The 23742-nt window shown below is 41.5% G+C and overlaps 1 protein-coding gene across 10 annotated transcripts in view; it reads right to left on the bottom strand.

Annotated features, from left to right (window-relative positions):
• GRAMD1B (GRAM domain containing 1B) overlaps positions 1-23742 on the bottom strand; it is a 147739-nt gene that overhangs the window by 80475 nt on the left and 43522 nt on the right. For 5 of the 10 annotated variants that reach the window (XR_006166059.1, XM_042800692.1, XM_042800690.1 and 2 more), the window contains exon 2: positions 11004-11081. Coding sequence is in view for 4 of the 10 variants with exons in the window: in XM_042800692.1 (XP_042656626.1) it covers positions 11004-11081 (78 nt within the window). In the remaining 6 variants the exon portion in view is untranslated. Of the gene's footprint in view, positions 1-8096; positions 8146-11003; positions 11082-23742 lie in introns of those variants that run through there. The other 5 variants (XM_042800693.1, XM_042800694.1, XM_042800691.1 and 2 more) reach the window with 4 other exon arrangements.

The following is a 23742-nucleotide window of genomic DNA, read 5'->3' on the forward strand; positions in this document are numbered from 1 at the left end:
AAGAGTAAAAACCCTAAAGGAATGACTGCAAATTCACAAGAGGGAGAGAAAGGTCCTGTATCCTTCGTTTCTGAAACCTGAGACAGAAGCAAGTAGCTAAAGCAGGGAGGCTCAAGACCCAGGTCTTAAACACAAGCTTCCAGTTTGCAGACAGAGAGGCCTTTCAGATTAGCAGTGAAAGCCTCCCACAGCCCAAGCCACTCGCTACCTTTTGCATGTTGGAGTGTTCTTCCAGGGGCAGCGGCATCAGCAACAAGGTAGAACAAAGGATGGCAGGCTGCAAATAGAAACACAATACAGAGGACGCATGCCTGTTTTCCCAAAGTGTGCCATACTGCAAAGCTACACTACATTGGAGAGCCCAGAATAAAGATACCTAGTTTGAGGGAACTGATGCATGGCAGGTGCTGCACAAAGCAACAGCCTGCTCGAGCTCACATAAAGTAGTCTGAGCACTTACATGTCTAAGCCCGAAGCAAAGACGCTTTTCCAGAGCACAGAAATAATGAAATCTTACAGTGCTGGAAACTGTTTGACCCATATCCCTCAAGCAGGCCCATATTACAAGGAGAAGGAATTTAGGAGAGAGAACACATAACGGCATAACTACAACTGAAGATTTGGGACTGGGTACTTAAGAGGGAAGAGAAAACAAGCAGCAGAGAAGGCTTAAGGATAAGTATTAGGTCAAACTTGCAGGAGAACAGGAAAAAAAGCAGAGAGGCTCAAGGACAGACCTTGGCTAGTACCATTACAATGCCTGACCTTGTTACGATGCATGGTGCAGTGGGGAGACACATGCTGCCATCTTATCACTGAAAGGCACAACAAATATTCTGCAAAGGTCAAGAAAGAAATGGATGGGAAATAAAACAAGGAGGGAGGAAAAGAAAAAAGAAGAAATGCAGAGGTCAGTGAGCACTCACACGGTTACAGTCATCTGCAGAAATGGGAAAGTCTGTCCAAGTGCCAATGTGCTCCCCAGCAATCTGAGGAAGCGTCACTTCAGCAGCAAGAGAGCAAAACACTGTTGAATTGAAAGAGGATCAAATCCCAGCTTGTTTACACAAGCACAGTGGTTTGGGGGAAAAAACGGCATGAAGCGGTGACCTCAGATTCCACCGTGGAAAGAGGTAATGCCACCATTGAGACAATCCTAGGATGACTTTTATTGGTATTATTGTAGTCACTGCTGTTTGGCCCCAGAGGGAAGGAGCAGTGACTAGGCGGATGAGAAGGCAGAGCTATGGAGAGATCTCCAAAGAGCTTGGTCTGCGCAAGAGGCACTGGTCTCCTTTCTCTGCTCTCAGATTTCTTCCATCACAGGCAATTCAATTTTAAAGGCACAGCTGCCTTGAAGTCTCTGCCAGATATGCTGCTACTATGGGATAAGATATAAAAGTCTGAGAGAATTAAGAACTCTCTATTAAAACTAAAAGAATATGAGGTTAATAATTACCAGAATTAAATTCTCAAGGCTAGAATTAACCTACTGCCATTTCTCTTGACGCTCCATTACCAGGTGAAAGCTAAAAAAGCTTTTCCCAAGTGCCCTGAAACAAGGGGAGAAAAACTAGTTTGAGCATCAACATCACTACTTCTCCTCTTGCTGAAAAGCATTGGCTGTTTAGCTCAGAAGGAAACCAGAGGACAGCTTGCAGAAGCAGAGTCCATAAAAGAATGTTCCGTACCTAGCAGACCCATTACAAGAAACTTTTTCTGCTCTTAGACTTTTCTGCCAGGACTCTGATCCACTGGTAAATGGAGCAGCCTGAGGAGTTCCATCTGAGCCATCAGGTCACCACAGGGAACCCCGTACACTTTCTGCTTGATGACTAAGGTCCCCCCCTTTCTCCTACCAGCAAACCAGCACCAATTAACACTTCCTCCCAGAGATACAAATAAGCTTCTCTTACTATATCCAATGCTCTGCTAAATGGAGTTAGAATCTCAGGGTGGAAAGGAGGTATATAAAAAAGACTTCGGTGAAATACAAAGTCACAGGGATCTCTTTGTGAGGTATGTACCATTCAACTACCTCTTACGTTAAGGAGCTATTCTTTGTACACTATGTTTCCAAACAGCATCTTATTTCCTATGGTCATGGAATAAAGCAAGAATTAAGTACATACTTACCATCACTACACAATTCCCCTCCTCCCCACCCCAGGTTGTTTCTGCTTCTTTGTTTTGTATTACAACTCATTTTGAATGCTTGGTGTTTGCCCATGTAGACAGCCAACTAAAAAGTCTAAAGACACACATATTTTTCAGGTAACCATTGCAAATACTTGCATACACTAAAGAAATATAGCACTAAAAGTGTGGAAGAGGCCATGGTAAAGTGTTTATGTGCTGACCATAAAGTTAAGAAAAAGATGATTTGTTCAGGGACTCACATTGAGAGCAACCTGCACAACAGATAGCAGCTATAAGAGTAGGAAGATGTTTCACTAAACAAATCCAAATAATTTGGTTTCCCAGTTGAGATGAGTACCCCTAGATTTTGGGGGAATTTCTCTGTCCCTACAGAAAAGTAAGAAATATCCTGCACTGAGCAGCTGGGTTTCAGAAACAGCTGATGACTGCACTGTAAACAGGGGCCTGTAAAGGTCTCTGTGAGGGCAGAAGCACAGGCATTCAAGCTGAAGAGAAAAAAAAAAAAAAAACAACACACAACTATTCCCAGACCCCTTCCACCACTCATATAACCCGCCAGAGTCTCAGGGGAAGCTGCTCTTGACCCATCATGCTGCTGCTTCACTTTCTCCTCTAGCTGCAGTCTGAAGCTTAGACAGAACCATCCACCTCCCTCCACATTCAGCTTCCCTAAGCAATCATAAAACCGGGGCTACGGGTAACAACGCCAGTTCCAATTTAGACATATATTACAGTGCCACGTTCTCAAAAAAAGACTATTTGTCTTCCCTATCAACTGACTGCTTCAATTTACAGTTTGAGTTCTGTGAAGCTAAGATCGCCTTTTGCTTCCACTCAAATAGCACACCAGGTCCCAGCTAATGACCAGGGATCCTAGGCATTGCTGTATGCAAATAGTATTAACAAAAGACTTCAGTAACACATGAAAAATTAGATTTGCAGCTACTCTATCGGAGAGGAAGGGAGAGGCAGAGGCCTGGTAGAAGATGGAAAAAGTAGCAGAGAACTCCAGAAAAATATTTTGACATTGACATGTGCTTTTCTTGGTGTTTGCCCAGCTGTTTCCTCAAGCATCCCCTCATCTTCACAAGGAAATTAGGAAAAGGGGACCTGAAGAGCTATACACTATCCCATCACATTATTTTAACACCACTTCTGTTTTACTGCACTGTATTGATCAGTCACACCACATATGATGGAAGCAAGGAACAGTGTACTTTCAGAGCTTTTCTTTCCAATGAAAGTACCAGGCACACTCACAGCATGAGTCACAGGTACCTCTTGGCCTCTGATGACATCTCAGTTAAAATGTTCCCGGCATGAAGACAGGTGGGTTTCTCTGACAGGGAGACAAAGAGGTATTGCCTACACAGTGCTCTTGAGGAAACCCTGTACTGATTTCAATCATTAGTTTGTTTCTACAAGTGTTATCAAGAACAGGAGAGATCAATGGTACAGTTAAATTTCCCAGACCCTTCAGGTCTAGGCACATGCAACGAAATTGGAAGGACAATTATAGCCCCTAAATGTGTCCCAGGCCACACTCCAAATTGAGAAGGCATCCTCATCAAGGGGGACATGGTCTACACCTTGAGAAACCTCAGCCTAGAGATTTAAAGTGAAAGTCTTCAATATAGGTTCTATAAGAGTCCCTCCCCATATCGCTGTATAAACTTGGCCACGTGCTAACAGAATTAAGCATCAGACTCCCCAGAAAAACCCTCACTTCTCTGCATCTTTGAAATCCGCTAGTTCTGGCTGTGAAAGTTAAGTTCTGAGATGCTCTGATGGCTAACTCCATAGTGGGATTGAAGTTTTAGTGCTGCAACAGAAGCCCACAACAGCTTTGCCTGTCCTTATTGTTCTTGCCCTTCATTTGGTCAACAATTGGACCATTTTCAGACAATCTCAAGAGGCCCTAAAACAGGCTTAATGCCAACAATTTCCCTCTCAGAATGCCCTCCTCCTCCACATTTGGTATGAAACAGAAGGAAATGCAAGCAGAACAAATTTAAATTAGTCTTCTGAACAACCAGCCTTGCTCTCAACAGCCAGTTGGCATCTCACAGCAATGGCTACTTGAAAAAAGTCCTGGGTAGAGTATGCAAGCAGGAAAACAAAGCTGGAAGCGTGATACTTTCTACACCACAGGTAGTGCTTGACTGCAGCACTCATCGGTAGAGGCGAGTTCACAAAACCTGGGTACTTCTAAGCAGGTTACTTACACCAGGAAACCCTGTCCAAGGAGTACAGGGAACCATCTTTGATTAGCTCACACAAAGCTATAGGTACCAGCACACTCTCCAGCATCCAGTTGGCAGCCTTCCCCCGCCAAGATGTGCTGTCAGCAACACAGGGAAGGCTCCGAGGCACAGGGAATGCTTTGTTGCAAGGTGAAACCATGCAAACTGCTCAGCAGCTGACAGCATACTGCACAAAAAAAGCCTGCTGACAAGGGCCAAGGAGGCTTACATACAGAACAGGACATCTATGAAAGGGGATGGTTAATTATAATGCATCCCAGCCTCCTACCCCCTTCTCTGCCACTTCTCCACATGCTTTAAGATAGCTGCCGTAATATTCTGAGAACCACAGTGCTCCCAGAGGATACAGAGCTGATGGGGTGACCATTATTTAAGGTCTGCAAGTGAAGTGCAGTTACACAACAAACTTATGCTCTTGGGAACAGGAAGGAAGGGTAAAGAGTCTGCCCAGCATCTCAGATAAGGAAAAAGAGGGACATTAAAACGCCTCTTCACCACCTCCTCATGTTCCCAAGCATCACGAGCTAGTGACGCAGCCATGCGAGGTCTGTCAGACCTCCCCTGCATTTAGTGATATGCAAGGCACATTGGGGTTTATCTAATCTTAACTGCCATTGGTCCAGTAGAGACAGAACAGATCGGGAAATGGTGAAGCAAGATCCAAATCCTGCTTTGTCCTGCTGTTACATCTAGTGTAAGATCGTGCCTTCTCTCGTGAAGTTACATTACAGATCTGTGTCAAGGTTCTCACACTACAAGCTGTGTCTCAGAGCTAACTGACTTTAGAAGGAAATAGGCAAGTATGATTTTGCCATCACAGTTTGGAACAGAGAGCCAAATTTTAAGAATTATTTTTAGTGAGAGTGGGGATTCACACAATCTATTTTACTTATTGTCTTCACAAAAACTATGCACAATATCAAGGAACCCATCTCATGAGTGACAATCAGCTAATGCCCAGAGGTATGCTATTTGAATACATTACTACAGATACTACAAAATTAGCCTGTTCTCAAGTTTACTCTGAACACTTCAAAGCTCCAGGCTCCCAGGCACTGAACAACAACCACCTAGTACAGAAAAAGGCACAAGGAAGCTGATTAATCCTGCAAGGTCTCTTCTATATCTCTGGCCCCAAATAAGACACACAGAGGTGAGGTTCTTCCATACCCCTCAGTGTCACAGAGGACAGAACAGCAGGAACTATCCTCCTTGCTTCAAATCAAAGTACTCTCCATTCAATCTCCTTAAGACAAAAGGAGAAGAGATTGCAAGTATAGCATAATTTTGCTGGATCAAATCCAATGCTGACTTTCTACAAAAAGAACAGCCTTACCTCCACTGACAGCAGAGCAGAAGCATACTCTGCCATTAACAGCTTATCTTCAAAAGAAGAAACAATGTTGGCATATGAGCAGGTAATATTTCTATTCACGGTAACTCTGCTAACAGTAGCCAATCCGACAACCCAAGTGGAAAAGATCTGATCTTAAGCTTCTCTTGTCTTCTACAACATGGAATCCATGCTGGGGCTCAGGAAGCAGCAGCCAGAAGGTGAGAGGGTAAAAAGGATACTAGCTCTGAATTTAAATATTAACCAACTTTCCTACATGACGAAGGAGACATGCCATTCTGGGTAAACTTTCTATTTAGTGTTAAGTCCAACTGAATTGGAGTTTGGAGCTAGATCCATATCCAAACTCACCCTAAAGTTATCACAAGAGCATCAGGCTTGTGGTTTGGGACCTTCCCAGAGCTCATTAACCTCCAAGCCTTCTCCATAACAGGGTCTTTAGCACTTTTTGAAAACACCCCTGAAGATGATGCATCAGGCATCCATCTGTGATAGATAAAAGCTACTCAGGAATTTGACTAGTATTAGAACCGTTCCTACCAAGGACTCAAAATTCAGGCATTCCTTACATCTAGCACTGTTGGAAAGAGCAGCAAGCTAGTGTCCCCAAATTTTACACTCATACTAGAAAGCTGCTGCTGGCTTGCACTAAATCATCACCTTTAAAACAGCATCCATTCCCTCTTACTCCAGTAAGTGCTTCTCCTTAATAATGGAGGAGGCTTGCACCATGTCACATGAGTTACCATAACCAGCTACTGCACTCTGTTCCTCACAGGATCATCACATCCAGACACACAAACAAGGGTCCCTGGGCTCTGTTTGCCCCTACCCTCCCCTTTCAAGAATGGGCCCGGCATTCATAGCCACGTTTTGCTCTCAGTTCTCATCTCTTCAGCTGCCCTGAGCAACGGAAAAAAACTTCCACTCTCCCTGAAGCTGCAGAGGTAGCAATCTTTGCTGTGCCTCCACTTGCAGGCAAAACAAGGGCACAGGACATTAGCGGCAACTTCTTTGTATCATGGGGAAAGGGGCGCAGCCTAGGAAGATGCAGCATAACCAAGCCCTGGGTACATGAAGTATGAAATTTTTCCTGACCCTCACACACACACACCAAGGATATCATTTTGGCACATTTTCAAAGTTTAAACTCTTTTCTGATCTTTGCACTACTTTCTGGGAATCCAAGCAGCCAACAATTTCTTAAGCTTTTTTATGTCTTAAACTGGTCCCTAATCTCCTTGCAAGCTCTCTTTTGTGAGTTCTGATCCATTATTTGAGAAACGCTTATCAGCTTATGCAAAGGAAAAACAAGCCCTGCAGCCCTGGAACTAACAGAAAAAAGTACTGCACACATTAAGGGACGAATTAAATTATAAGTCTAGGTGCAGGACATATCAAACTCATCTTAAAATTAACGGCTCTTCTCAATTTCTTTCATTTCTCACATAAATCATCCTGATTTACATTTAATTTTTAATGTAAAACATTTTTATATGATCTCTTGCAAACTGTCACTCAATACTCTCCCCATGTTTCCCCATAGCCTATTCCTTTCCATCCTTGTACTTTCCATGCTCTCCTCCAGCAGTTTGACTCCTCCTTAGACTGAGTACAAGTCTAAGGACTGATTTTTCCTCTAGTTCAGTAGCTTAATTTTTGCTCTTAATTAAAAGCTAGTGTGTACTCTAAACCTAATTGGTGCCCCAGGGTCATGACAAAGAGCAAGTCCTTCGATCAAGTAGAAAGCAGCCTCATGAACTTGGACTTAATCTAAACAAAAGCTCAAGGTAATTCATACATAATCTTGTCTCATTAGAGTGATTATGGAATCTGTTATGTGCACACATCTCACCCAAGTCTCTGGCTGTCTCCATTCAACCTTACCCACCCCCTTTTAATTACTTTAAGACAAGCTGCTATTGTAAGCACAACTATTTGAACACTCAAACTCAGCTCTGCCTGTCCTTGTATTTATGCAGTTATGGTGTTCTGTCATCTGAGCAATTCAGACTTAATTCACCACCTCTGTTTTCTTGTGAGGTAAAAAAGGAATTCTCCTTATTTTATAAAAAAGCAATAATGAACAACTCAAACTCACCCAGGCAGAGAACAAGAAACTGAGCCCTAAATTAATAAAAAACCTCACTCTTTCTATCCCATCCTACTAACTACACTTTTTCTATCCGATCCCACTAACTTCTCCCTTCTGTGGCTCTAAGAACACCCGTGAAGCACATAGCTACCCCAAGAGAAAATAAAATCTGCATAGGCTCCCTCTCATCATAGACAGGCATGACAGACACATGACAACTTACATGATTCTGCGGAAGGGAAGCTTTTTCCTCAGAGAAGTTACACGCAGATGGCAGACCTGCTTCACTGCTGTGCTGCAGGACACCTTTTCAGGGTATGGGTTCTGGACCATGGCAGTATTTCACAACACACAAGCCAACAGCAGCACTCACACCTCAAGAAAAAGAATTGCTACAGAGCACCAAATGCATCTGCCAGCAGCAGGACAAAACTCTCAGTCTTCTCCGGAAAGACATGAGGGCTGCAGCATGGTCCTTAGAAATCAGTCACTGAAGTTAACTCCGCTAGCAGGACACCTTGGTACCATCTTTTACAGGAAGAGCAGGCATGCAGTTAAGATCTTGGCTATGCCCAATATAGATTTCAGCCATCCTCAGCTACGTATTCCTCTTTTTTTGTTCCAGAGTCAACTTAGCAACTCAGCATCCCTTTCCTTTTGCCTGGGGTAGCTTCCTTCAGCACTTTCCCAGATGTACTGGGGTTGGTGCAGATCCTCACTTGCTCTCTGCTCTCATCCTCCAAGTGCGACACAAGCTCCTTCTGCCTGTGATAGAGGCAGCATGCCAAGAGCAGGTGCACCTTTCAGTACATACCACATGGTTTCTCCTTCTCCCCTTTCCTGCTCTACCCTGCTCAGCTTTCCTCAAATTTACAGGACTGTCGAAACCCTGGGTGGTTGTGGTTTTGTTTGGGTTTTTTGGGTTTAAGAGCTGCTGCACAGTAGTCACCTGGTGAAGTTAACAGAGCTGCCTGCAGGTCTGTAACAGAAGCAGAGAGGTCCAGACCTGTGGGTGGAGAACCGTCTGTTACTGGTCAAAAATACCACCATAAAACCAGTAAAGACAGACGCTCCTCATTGAGTTTTCAAGAGTCTAGCAGATTCAAGATACCTCAGAAACAACCTTCAACTTTGTTAACAGGAATAGTAAATAGCAAACTCTCAAATGTTTTGTTAGCCTTCATGTTAATTTATGTCCAGCTTCACAACTTACATAAAACTCAAAGTATATGAGTTATTTTCTGCTTAAGTTCCATAAGCAGAAGCCACCAATATTCCAAATGAAGAGTATACCAGTGAAGCCTGATGCAATTACATTAGCAACGGAGTAAAAAAAAAAAAAAAAAAAAAAAAAAAAAATGGCAAAGGCAATTTACTAGCCCTCGTATGGATCATTTTTGGATCAGTATCCTCCATCACAACAGAAGTTACTTGTAATTAAATCTAGGCAGGAGGAATGTTGCAGGTCCCCAGTAAGAGAGGTCAGCAGGCTGACCATCACCCTGGCTTTGTGTAAATAGGTCTGAGATCTGATTGTGTTGCACCTAAAACATATCCCTTCCGGCCAAGAAGATATTCTTAGCGCCAGTCTGAAGGCTCTGGTTTAGTCTGCATCTGAAACAGGCAGCACTTCAAAAAGATTCCCTTCTTGCTATGCCCAGAACCACCCCCCATTTGAGCATTAATGAAGCCTAACCCCGTTTAACCTACGAAACCCCAGACCAAGTGGTGTAACACCATTACACAGAGGAAGCCCAACTAAGACTTAAATACCCATCTGCTTGTTGTCAGATACTTTATTTTCTTGTTGCAAACACCACTCCCTGCTAGTCAATTATGCTAGGCTCCACAGTGCCAAAGAGACTGATAATTGGAGTGAAACATATGGAGGAAAAGGTTAGCTGCAACTACCACGTGCTAATTCTGAGCCAAACTCTCCTGGGTTATTAATCAGCTCTTCAGGGTCAGAATGTTCTCTCAAGTGAGTCAATTCCTCAGATGCCTACTCAGTTCTTACTCACCCCATTGGCCTTCAACATCATAGGGGGGAATCTGATTTCAGAAGGTATTTGCCCTACTACACAGTTAGAAAGGAAGTCCTCTGACCTCAGAGACAACTTGTGTTGAGTAGCAGACCTGAAACAATACTCTTTTAAGGGACCATGCCTGGATACAAGCATGCAGAGTGGAAGATGTTACATTCCAATGCTTTTTGTAATCCATGACACAGAAACACAAATAAAGTAGCTCTTAAATTCAGCATATGCACTCCTGCGGGCTCACTATAACTCCCAGTTACAGGATCAGCTAAGTAAAATGCAACGTAACTCCGGTGTGCAATTCAGTAATAAAATAATGGGAATTTCAGACACAAAGTCCAAAGGTAACACTGGACCCAAGGATGTTAATAGAGAAATGGGTCTGCAGGAACCAGCCCAGGATAGAAAAGTGGTAGTAGCTCAGTAGTTCATGCACAGCAGAAGAAAATTAGGTAGATTGAGGCTCAAAAGATGAACTTCACAAAACAGCAGAAATCTTAATCACACGGCTCTGAGCAAAGCAACAATAATAAATCATGCACAAAAACAAGCATTCATTTTTCAACACCATTTGTGCCAATGCTGCAATTTGAAGCAGTCATTAATCAACCCGAAGTACAAGAAACTTAAGTTGCTTCTGGAACCTTATAGCAGCTCTCACCTAGCTGCTCTACACGAGCACTAGATATCTCAGGAGTGTCACAGCACATCAGAAGTGAAATCCAACAGCCAAGCTCAATATTGTCTTTGCTGAAGACAAGAACCACATACAAAAATCCACTTATGCATTTTTAATTATCTGAGCTGCTAATTATCAATACACAGCAAGTTTGATGAAGCTATCTACACCAGCTACAGTTTTGGGGAAGGAGTCTCAAAAGTAAATGCAGGCTGAGGATTGGGATGCATTTGTCCCATAAATTCTACTTTTAAAGATGCACCTTTTCAGACATTGACAAGACTAACAAATCACATTTCTTGTTTAACAACTCTGAGAAAAAAGGAAAAATAAAGACTTCAACCAGGCCAGCCCATGTAATTTCACCGAGTGGTTCCAGGCATTCCCCCAGTTCAGCCACACACAGACTTACCTGTCGTCACGCATGCAAGGGCTCAAGAATCGTGACGAGTCATCATCGTGGCTGCTTTGCTGGCTGCTCTGCTGGCTGCTGCAGCAGGAGACAAGAAAACAGAAACAATTAGACAGATTTGTATAAGCCCCTATAAAACACCCTGGTTTAAACGCAGACCAAGAAAACCGCAAAGTTCACACTTAATATTCAGGGGTGCAAAGAGAAACAGAAGTTCATGCTTGATTTGCAGCAGGCATGACTGGTTTGAAGCCTCTTAACCTCACTTAGTGATACTCTCCTAAGGACCTTCCGAAATACAGAAGTTACCTTGCACATTGACTACACACAGTGTTTCATCATGCCATCCCAGAAGAGTTTGTTACAGCTTAACATTCAAATACCAACCAGCTGCATGTTTATATATCACTACTTCTAGGCACCAGGACAAAGCAGCAGTTAAAACGGACTCTTACACTACAGATGAAGCGGCCAACACTCACTCGCTGGTGGAGTTGCATGCTGAGCCCACCAGATGTCACTCTCCCCCTTTAAATACGTGTTTTGGGGCCTTTTTTTTTTTTTTTTTTTTTCCCCTTCTTCGCCCAGCACATCTATTGCATAGCATTAGCTTAATTCCCTTCTAGCAGCCTGCACCTGCTCCAGGGACCCATCAGGGTTCCTGCTTCTCATGTCCATAGCTTCATTTCTTTGCAAGAGCTTTCATTGAACTGTAGGTCGAGCTGATTGTGCCTTCAGGCAAGATTGCAGCAGAGAGCTGATGTTCCCGGGCTAGCTTGAACCTGCTTTGCCTGGGTACTGCTGGCTGGGGAGTCACAGCAACACAGCTCCCCACCCGGGACACAGGCCACACTGGCCTGAGCACACAGCCTGTGCTGAAAATCCTCTGGCTGTCCTGGTGGTAGGGCCTAAACTGTTCAAGTCAAACTGGTTCAGGTATACCCATGCATGCCTGCAGTCACAGCTTCCACTGCTCTGCACACACAGGTCCCAAAGGCACAGAAATACAAATGCAGTATCAAAAAAGACCAATAGCATATTTTGATTCCAAAAAGGAATAACAGTCAGCCAGTAACATCTATTTTGGGAGTAAAACGTAGCAGCAAAACACTGCAATACGATTTTTCCATGAAGTCCGCTGTTTTTTTGTTTTGCTTTTGGTTTTTGGTTTTGTTTTTCTTATCTGGCCTTGACCTTTTCTAACCACTGTAAGGAAGATCCTGCCTCTTGGAAAAAAAAACACTTGCTTCGGCTGTGCATTCTCTTACTTCTCATTCCATTCCAGCAATACTTTCTCCCTCTTCAATTTCTCAAAAGAACATGAATGGAAATATTTTTTTTCCTCTCTAGATATACTCTGTGTTTGCCTATGGAAATTATAGGTATTCTTACCTACACCTACTGATGCTTTACAACTATAAAAAGGACACCTCAGATGATAACAAGTGTATTGACTTAATATATTCAAGTCCTATGCAAAAAAAAAAGATTACTTTTACCACCATAGAACATTAACAGACAAAATACTTGAAAATGTTTATAAGTTCATTTATAATTTCATCTTCATACTTCTAAGGAATGACAAAAATCCTTTAACTTGACCATTTTTCTTTTTTATTCTAAAAGGAAAAAAAGAAGAAGAGGCAAAGGACTTCCTCTTCCCCCTCAAGATCTGTATTTTTGCCTAAGAGGTTTGTGGTTTCCTCTGAAAAGACAGGCAACAGTGAGTCTTATCAACCAACACCTTGATTTTGACCAGTTGCTTCTCCAATACCTTCAAGGACTACATCCTAATGTACATAGCCTCTCTGAAAAAACACAGAAGCTGTCTTGTGGACCACTTAGCATTGGAGACATCACACATCCAGCACTGCCCATTATTTTTCCTGCTTGTTCAGAACATGAGGCAGAAAACTGTTTCTTACTGTTAACAAAGGAGAGCAGGCTGAAGCTTTCAGAACAAAGCAATTAGCAACCGGTATTAATAAAATGCTCAAATAATATACAAATTAGCCTTTGAGGCTAAACATCGAAACCCACAAAACTCATGCAATGTTTGCCTTCCAGCTACACATTTAAATTATGTGCATTGGATGGAAATAATAGGCATGCATCTTGTGTGGGTGCATACACACAATCCCGCAGAGCATACTTAGCTTGTTTCCCCACTGCACGGTACATAGTTTTATCATCAGAGCCAAGACAGGTACACATTTTGCAAAAGCCTCTCACGCAAGGGGACAGATGTCATTTTCTGCTCCCACACCCACATACCTAGTCATTCTTAAGTGTTTCGCTGTAGCAAGAATAATCAGAGAGTAAGAATCCTATATTGGCTTCAAGCTCTAAATCAACAGCTCAAAAATATACCTCAAAGCCAAGAAACATCTCTCCTTTACTTCTCATCTTAATTATGGCCCAGTGAACCAGTTTAGAAAGACTGCAAGAGGAAACAGTTTCCCTCCTAATTCAAAGGAATGATCACCCTTTTGATACAGTAAAACATGTCAGGGACTTTCCTATAACCACTTGTTTCTTCATTAAAAAACCTTCTCCACAAAACTTCGCCTTTTCAATTCACATCAAGGATATATAACAAAAACTTACCAAAGAATTCACAATATATCACAGCCCAACAATGGCACCTCTAATCCCAGTGAAAAATTACTTTTGAACAGCTATAGAAGATGGACCTTAGACCTTTCCATGCTCACCCACCCATCACTGAATTTCTCATTCAGAAAGTCCTCCAAATCAAGGTTTAAAGTTTAGTGGAATCCAGCTATTGCAACACACTGCAATACAACACATTACCCTCTTCTCACTAGTGAACACAAAATTACAAGCAATGAAACAAACTCAGACAAGGAGAGAAATTAGGTTTTACCCACTTACCTATTGGGTGGTATTCAACATGAGCTATGTTTCATTACAACAGAGTTCTGCATAACAGTTTTGCAAAAGTGTGTGAGCTTTTCACACGAAGAAAATTATTTCAACATTCTGAACATTAAACAGTGCAACTGTTAAATTCCCTAAAATGTACAGAGGAGGTGAAGTGCAGAGCCTATTGTTTTATTACTCTTTTCAGTCCATTTTAAGCTGACTTTCTTTTAAGACAGTGTTTATTTGAGATGGTATAACAACTTACTGTTGTTATACTGAAAAGAATCTAAGGAGATAAGAAAGTTATGATTTGTACGGAAGCGTAATACGGGGAAAGAATTTAGATACAGCCATATCAGTGCTGTATATACAAAGCCCACCAAAAACTGGTTTAAAATGTCATGAAATCAGCAAAACAAGCTTATCTCATTCCAAAGCTCAGCAATGATAAACTTGAATTGGGACAAGTCTTAAATCTTTGGGTACACAGGCCCATGTCCCCCTTTCTCTTACTTCAAAGGCACAAATATTACTTCACAGCTTACACCCTGTGGATTTTTCCCTCAATTCTCATGCAGACTTACAACATTACTTCCTACTTTGGAAACTGATGAAGAGTTTTAAATATAGATTAACCATGCCTTTTAACGATTAAACCTTTGAAGACTCTACCTCTTCCACTCTTACATCTCAGTGCTCCCAAACAATTTACCCAGGTACCCCAAGTACAAAAGAAACATTTTTTTACTGACCAAAAAACAAGCTTTCTGATCACACACACTCCCCATTTTGTTCAAATCTGGAGATAAAAATCAGTTCTGCACTATTTGCGAGATTTCTGTATACTGAAGAGTCAATTTTGAAGTGGAAGAAGCTATATATTGTTTGAGCAACGACACCGTGTCTTGATAAGTATATAAAGGAAAACAGATCCTCAAACATCTTCAAAACCAAATTTGTATTTAATGTTTTATTTCTTATTTTCTTAACAGTAACAGCTCAGTTGCCAGTTCATCTTCCCACCACATCAGAACACCCAACCACCACTGCTCTACAGAAGAAATATTCATAAGAATCTCGTTCCATTACCTTTCTTTTCTACCATCTGTAATTTGTTAGAAGTCTTAAATAGTTTTTGTTGTCTTCACGACCCACGTACACACAGATATACTTAGATGAACATTCATGAGTTACACAAAAGAATCATCTTCTCAAAATCTTGCCAGAAGTGAACAGGAACAGACTGAAGGTACTAAAAAAAGTACAAAACTTACACTTTTGTGTGCTAAGTATTTCAAGATTCCTCTTGCACTTGGTCTTGAGAAGTTATGACCTATGAACTAGATTTTGTATTTTTCTTATCCTCCTGCCTTTAACAAAAAAAAAAAAAAAATAAAAAATAATCAAAACTCTCACTTTATTCTGAAATTTCCATCTCTAAATAAGGCAGAGCCAAGATCTCTTATCCTTTTAGGCATGAATAGGCTTTTAAAGGCAAGCAGGTTTTCTAGAAGAAGCTATTTCTCCACGTATCAAAGCTCAGACACTCAGGTCAATGTTTGCACTCTACGAGCCTTCTGGAACTTCTATACCCTCCAGATGTGGGTGATAAGTCCACCATACTTTTATATTTGCAGATGTCTTTGACAGATTTTTATTCAGAGGAAATTTTTTCAGTGATGAATGAATGAAGCAAGCAAAGAAATAGGAAAGGAACGGCTGTATCCTGAAAGATAGAATCAGTTATGAGTCTGGAAATTTATTAATAAAAATCCCCAGCCTTCCAAAGGCTATTGTTATTCACAGGTATGAATGAAATTTCCAAGTCCTAACCCACGCAAATATTTTGTATTAATTTTACTTAATTAACCCCTGTATTCATAAGTGTTTGGGTTCTTTGTTAAGCTTTTCAAATAGGAGAATAATAGACAATAGACAATCCGGTATACATATTGTCTTCAATTGCTTTCAGCTACTGTGGCAACAGTTTTCAGAACTAAAAGTTACTACTTCTGAAATCTCACAATATATGAATATTTTCATCAACATAGATTTAGGAACTAAAAAATATCCAGCTTATATTCAATGCAACAGGGAACTTGCATCAAGGCTTCTGTTAAAATTTACAAAGTGTTTTGGCTATTTGAATATCTAAAGGGTTCTTTACATACTCACAGCTGAAAGCACAAAGACCCCAATCTACCTGCCTTGAAATAAATCACAAGATCAGTAGGCTATCTAAAGAACTTCCACCAGAAAAACTATGGCAGTACCAATATCTGGCGTGAGTTATTGTTACTTCCAAGCTGGCAAAGAAATTAAAATACAGCATGCCTTGTAAATGGTGGGTTTATATTGTCAAAATCCATATTATTTTAAGCCAAAACTCTCTTTTGATTGCAACTAAAAGATTCATTATGACAATGGAGTATTTTAGACAGTGAATTCCACAATGTGCCAAGTGTTAATCTGAAAACTCTTCTGATGAGTGCTCTTGGTCATCTTTCCTTGGCAACATCAACACAGGATAAGCAAACTAGATTGAACTTCAAACCTCAGGTGTGTCAGAAAAGGTCCCTCAGTGTTCTCCCACAAGGGCTTTAGGAGCTTGTCAAAAACTATGCAACAATTCTGTCTTTCAACTTGACCCTACTGTTCTGCTCACCCTCCCCAGAATGTAGCCCCCCATATTTCTCATGAAACAGCAGAACTAGGCCTCCTATTCCCAGCTGCCTAACAATGCCTCATCATCCTTGTCAAATTAAATTCCTGTCATCAAAAGCACAGCGTTACTATGGTTGCATGGATACGTAAATGACTGTACCATTACAAGTGTCAAGGAACTGTCAGGTGGAAGGGAAGGAGAAAGGATAAGGGCCATGAATGAGAAATCACTGACCTAAATTCCAGGGGACAGATCTCCCTCATAGAGAAGAGTTGCCCCTTGATAGACCTAAAGCTCTGTCTGAATGAAAAGCCAAAGCACCTTCACCAATGCACCTTTCCCACAAGGGCTGCAAGTTCCCACTATCAGCATACAAGTGTAAAATTGTCAGGCAAAACATATCCTCAACACTCAAGGCAGCAACCTAACATCAGACTTCTTTAATAAAGTTAAGGAAGATTTATGTTTAGGAAACTGTAATTGCCGAACTGATACCAAGCCATATGGGAGGCAGGTATCACAACAAGAGTATCAAAACTGCCTGATTTACAAACAGCCTGGAGCATAAATGCTGTTGATCTTGACCAGTCAGCAAGTATTTACCATTGGACTGTCTGAATTTCATGTCTTACACAGCACTGCCTGTCAATGGTATTTAACAAATAATCCTAACCACACAAATGTTGAAAGGCAAGTATTTAAAAAGAAAACCACTAACTACTGCACAAAGGCAGTAAGATTCAGCCAAAACAAACCCAAACCACAGCAGAGGTGGAGGGATTCACAGCCACTTGACACATATCATAAACAGATGACAAAAACCTTCAGTTGTAACAAGCAACACATCAGTGCTCTTCACAGGACATATGCATGCATCCATTTTTAAAAATTCAGTTCACTGGAAGCACAAACTAGGTCACCTTTGAACTTGCAAGTACAAAAAAAAAAGTAGACATGTAATAGAGTTGCTATTAAACCATCATTCATGCACTCTCATATTCCCAATTAAGAGAGATATCACATAATGCAAGTTTGTGCTTATGGACTTTCCAAAGCTACCAAAAGCAGATGAAATGGGCTGCTTATGACAGACCTACATAAAAAACCACTTTCCTATTTTTGCTTTGAAGATGCAAAAGAGTACAGATACCAGCTAAATAACCAACTACATAATCAAGTACTCAATTCAATCCCTAGGACATTCATGTTACTCACATAGCTTTAATTCTCTTCAGAAATCAAAATTGTAAATATAGTTTAAAAGATTAATAAGAACACATATTCCAAGCACTTGGGACAGTATTAAAATGCGTAACAATGATTTCCACCAACACCTCTCCACTTCAAAACACACCATGTCAGCCATTTGTCCTCCCAATTAACCAACTTCATCTACAAGCAAAATATTAAAAAATGCAACCCATTTGCCTCTTCCATTATGAAATCCCTACAGAGGTCTCAGTTCCTCACACAAATGAGATTTCAACAAGCCTTTTATCAAAACCTGAAAAAGCAAACGTGCAATGGCAATCCCAGTACGCACACATCTGCCACTTCTGCATCAGCCTGCTCTGTTTCCAAAGGAGAAGTCCCACTTCCTCTCCTCTGACCTAAAACTGAAATATGGAAGTTCATTAGAGCCAGAGAAATTGAGAAATACAAAATTTAGAGTTAGTCATTGTAAGAAACTATGAACTAAGGGTATTGTTTATTGAAATTTATGTTAAGCTCAATGTAAAGGTTAGGCGGCAAAAGACAAAAAAACTGCTTATGCAAATAGCTGCCAGACACCGCTTGTGTGAGACAAGATAACCTGTGAGACAAGATGACCGCGTGAGACAAGATAACAGCAATTGCTTACACAAACCAGATACTTGTGCAAGCAGAAGGGGTACTGATCAAAGACAACCACGAATGTAAAAATGTATAAAAAGGAACTGTTTGAACTGATCAGTGCGGCAGTTGGCGGAGCGCAGACTCCCCTGTCGTCCAGCGCTGTCTTTGCTCATATTCTACTTGCTATAATTAATAAAATTATAATTGGATTATGATCCATTGTGGTCTCAATTTATAACAATTTCATGGTGCCGTGACTCGGATAAGGAACGGTGGGCTTCTGTCCTCCGGGGAGGCGCCCCGCGGCAATCCGCGGCCCCGCGACTGATAGCCCACCCCATCCTTACCGACGAACCTAAATTCTAGAATAATGAGCAAAGGAGAAACCGGTAAAATCCCATAAAAATTCTGTGCACGGGAGTCCGGACGAAGACGCAGGATGCGTAAGTATATTGCGAATTTGTTCGCGGGTTTACCGTTCGGGCGGGATTGGGTTTCCTGGATTATAACGAATGAGAGGTTCGATATACTGAACCAAGCGAGTGCGGACCCTTAAGTACTGCGTTTTCCATCTCCCGCGAGGGACTGGGCCAGGAACAAGGGGAGCAAGTGAGTGTGTGTTTGTGGATAATCCAGAAGATGGGGGCGAAGGGCAGCAAGCCTTCGACTCCCATGGGAAGGGTACCCACTGTACCTAAGAATACCCCTCTGGCATATATCTTAGACAATTGGAGATATTTCCCTGGAACACTAGGGAAAGATAAGCAGAAAATGATAGAATATTGTACTAAGATATGGGGAGGGAAGAAGATTTCTAAAAATGTCTTTTGGCCAGTCTGCGGGTCAGAAGAAGATTGGATAAGGCAACAATTAAATCTCTGGGTTAATAATAAAAAACCCCTTAACCCGGAAGAAAGTCAGTATGCGGGAGTGTGGCTAAAAAGACTGGGAGCTAGACTTTACCCGCTGAATGAAATAAACTAAACAAAAGAAAAAGAAGGAAGGGTTAGACGAAACCCTTCTAACCCCTCCTCCTTACATTTCCCCTCCTGCTCCCACAGCCCCTCCAGAGGTCCCCAGAGCGCCCACTCCCCCACCGGAGTCGGAACAAGAGTCTCCCCCTCCTCCTAGACGTGTAACTAGAAGCCAAAAAGGGGCAGCTCAGATGTACCCCCTAAGGGAAATACCCATGGGGGGACCTCAACCCGTGATCGGATATATTTCCGTACCCCTAAACTCGGCTGACCTATGAGATTTTAAAAGAACCGAGATGGGAAACTTAATTGAGGACCCACTCGGAGTGGCAGAAAGATTAAATCAATTTTTTGGACCAAACCTTTATACTTGGGATGAGATGCAATCTATCCTTGGTCAATTATTTACTACCGAGGAAAGAGATATGATTAGACGAGCAGGAATGAGACTGTGGGATGCTCAACATGCCCAGGGACCTCAAGCGGATATTAAATGGCCACTCCAAAGACCTAATAGAGATAATCAGGATCCGGTGCATAGAACTCATATGCAGGACCTGAGAACTATAGTAATTCAGGGAATTAGAGAAGCAGTACCCTGTGGCCAGAATATTAATAAAGCATTTAATGAAATGCAAAAGAAAGATGAAAGCCCTACTGAGTGGCTGGAACGACTGAGGAAAGCCCTTCAGCTGTATTCTGGGGTAAATCCAGACGACCCTTTAGGGCAAGCACTCCTCAAAACTCAGTTTGTGGCAAAATCATGGGAAGATATCAGAAAGAAGATTGAAAAGTTAGAAGACTGGCAGAATAGAGGGTTGGATGAATTATTGAGAGAAGCTCAGAAAGTCTATGTAAGGTGAGAGAAAGAGAGCAGCAAGCGACAAGTAAAAATGATGGTAGCAGCGGTCAGAGAGGATCGTAAAGGACGAACTGGTAAACACAGATCTGCTGGAACGAAACAAGGGAACGTAGTAGTAAAGAAGGAACAGAGATGTTGTTTTTACTGTGGAAAGAAGGGACATATAAAGAAGAATTGCAGAGAAAGGATCAGGGATGAGGAAATATTGAAAACGGAATAGGAGAGCCAGGGGCTCTATATCTTAGGGGACCGGAGTCATCATGAGCCCTTGATAAAATTAAAAATAGGTCCCCATAAACAAGAGTTCACCTTTTTAGTAGACACTGGGGCTGAAAAATCGACTATTAAACAAATACCTGAGGGATGTAAAATTTCCCCGGAAAAAGTACAAGTAATTGGGGCAAAAGGAGAACCATTTAAAGTAAACAAAATCAAAAATGTGGTATTCGAAACTGAAAATAAATTTGGAATGGGTGAACTCTTGCTCGTCCCTGAAGCAGAATTTAATCTGCTAGGACGAGATTTAATTGTTGAATTACAATTAGAAATTAAAGTGAAAAATCAAGAGCTAACAGTGTCTACTTATCCTTTGACCGTGGATGAGCAAAAACAAATTAACCCCGATGTCTGGTACTCTCCGGACACAATTAGTAGACTGGAAATCCCACCGATTAAAATCCAAGTTTCTGAACCCCACATACCTGTGAGGGTAAAGCAATATCCCATTTCCCTAGACGGACGGAGAGGATTAAAACCAGAAATTGATCGATTATTAGCACAAGGAATCTTAGAGCCTTGTATGTCACCCTTTAACACCCCCATTCTGCCTGTAAAGAAACCAAATGGGAAATATCGGCTCATACATGATTTAAGGGAAATCGTTTAAGGGAGCACGGGGCGGCTAGGGTTAATCCCTTGCCGGGAAGTCCCAGCGGCAGGAATTCAAGGGGGGATGGGATTTGTGGATGTGCCGCTCACTAATGTAGAAGTGAGGGCGTATAAGAATGAATTTAGGAGGTTTTTAGAGGACCCTGTGGGGCTGTCAGAGAAGATTGATCAATTTTTGGGACCCAGTATATATATACATGGGAGGAGATGCAGTCGAGTACGGGAATTTTTTTTCTCTCCTGAGGAAAGACAGATGATCAGAACGGTTGGAATGTGGATATGGGAGAGAGAAAATCAGCAGGGGATACCCGGGGAAAGGAAACTCCCTGTAACCCCTCTGCAGTGGAATCAGAATGAACAAGAGCGGAGGAGAGATATGAGTGACTCTAGGTCATTATAATAAGTGTCTGGAGGAACTCCTGAGAGAAGCACAGAAAGTAGATATTAGGAAGGATGAAGAAAAGGCTAAAACTAAAGCTAAAATTATGATAACTGCACAAGAAGCTGTTAGAAATAAACACAAGAAATCTCAGACGGGAAATCACAATTTGAAACAGGCAAGGGAATGAAAGGGAAGGTGGAACCAAGAGGCACCACTGGCTAGGGAAATCACAAGGGAATGTTTTTATTGTGGGGAGGGGGGGCATTATAAACAAGAATGCCCCCAGAGAATACGGGACCTGTTGGTGTTTGAAGTAACCCAACAGGATGAGGGTGGTAATCACTAGGGGTGTCAGGGACTCTACCTCCTGGGGGATATACCAACAGAAGAGCCCTTGATAAATTTGAAATTAAGACCCCAAGAGGAAGATTATGTAAAAGATACAACTTGGGCTGTAGGGGCTAAAGGTGAAGGGGTTTTTGGTCCCAGTTATAAAGAATGTGTTAATACAAGGGGAAGATCAATATGCTGTTAATGATTTGTTGTTAATGCCAGGGGTAGGATGTAATTTGCTAGGTAGAGATTTACAAGTGCAATTAGGAATAGGTGTGGTGCTGGGTGAAGGAAAACTAGTGGTTAAATTACTAGAATTATGGGAGGAGAATCGGGGAGGATATTTAGGAACCAGAGCATAACTGTTTGGATTTTATAAATTATCAAACGAAAATAAGAGAAGATCTGTTAAATAAACCTTTGCCCTATAGAGAAAAACTATTTATTGATGGGTCCTCTCGATGCCTAGAAGGAAAAATATTGGGTTATGTAATTATCGAGAGGCAGAAGATGGAAGTGTTTGAAAAGGGGAAATTACCTGCTGGGTGGTCAGCACAAGTCTGTGAACTCTATGCCCTAAAACAGACATTGGTATATTTGAGAGATAAGGAAGGGACAGTGTACACAGACTCAAAGTATGCATTTGGAGTGGTCCACACATTTGGAAAAATATGGGAAGAAAGAGGGCTTATAAATACAAAAGGGAAGGAGCTAGTACACGAGCGGCTGATCAGAGAAGTTTTAGAAGCCCTGAAGCTCCCCACAGAAATTGCAATTGTGCATGTGAAAGGACATCAGAGGGGAGCATCAATGGAAATAAGGGGGAATAATTTAGCAGATTAAGTAGCCAGAGAAGCAGCTACAGAATCATCATTGGTAGTTTTATTGGTAATAATACCAGGGGATTATGAGAATTTAGCCCCAAATTTCACAGAACAAGAAAAGGATATACTTAAAAATAAGGGGGGAAAAGATTCAGAAGGAAAATGGACTTTAGCAGATGGAAGGCAGATGTTAAACAAAACAAGATCATGAGAAATTCAGATCATGAGAAATTCTGTCATTAATACATTAGAAAATACATTGGGGAACACAATCACTTTGTGATCATTTCCTTAGACAATATGGGTGTATAGGAATATATATATGGTGGCTAAACAACTAGTTGATCGATGTTTGATTTGTTAAAAAGTGAACAAAAAGGTAATGAGATAAAAAAAAAAAAAAAAAAAAAAAAAGGGTGGCTGGGGAATAGGAGCTAGCCATACAAAGCCTCCAGGTAGACTTAACAGAGCTACCTTAAATACAAAGGTGGAAGTATTTGTTGGTATTAGTGGCTCACTTAACTCATTGGGTGGAAGCAATCCCCCACACCAAGGGCAATGGCAAGCATGGTATCCAAGGTGTTACTGGAAAACATTATCCCCAGATATGGATTAATAGAAAGAATAGACTTGGGCGGAGGAACACATTTCATTTTAAAAATTATATACAACAGCTATCTGAAGCCTTAGGGATCGAATGGGCATGGCACACCCCATGGCATCCTCGGAGTTCTGGAAGAGGAGAAAGAATGAATCAAACTTCAAAACAAACCTTGACTAAGTTAATGATTGAGACTCAGATGTCTTGGATTAAATGCCTGCCATTGGCCTTATTAAGGATCAATACTCAGCCACGAACAGACCTGGGTATTTCTCCCTATGAAATGATGTTTGGATTACTATGTATGAGTAATGACAGGGATATTGTCATCCCTGAAGTAGGAGATCAGTATGTAAGAAAGTATGTAATAAGAATTGGTAACACTTTAATGAAACATTGGTAACACTTTAATGAAACTGAGAAAGAAAGGACTTCTGCCTCAAATATCACCATTGGCTTTTAATATCCACAATGTAAAACCAGGTGAT

The sequence above is a fragment of the Tyto alba genome, unplaced genomic scaffold, assembly GCF_018691265.1.
Source record: "Tyto alba isolate M040663 unplaced genomic scaffold, T.alba_DEE_v4.0 Super-Scaffold_32, whole genome shotgun sequence".
NCBI classification, from domain to species: Eukaryota; Metazoa; Chordata; class Aves; order Strigiformes; family Tytonidae; genus Tyto; species Tyto alba.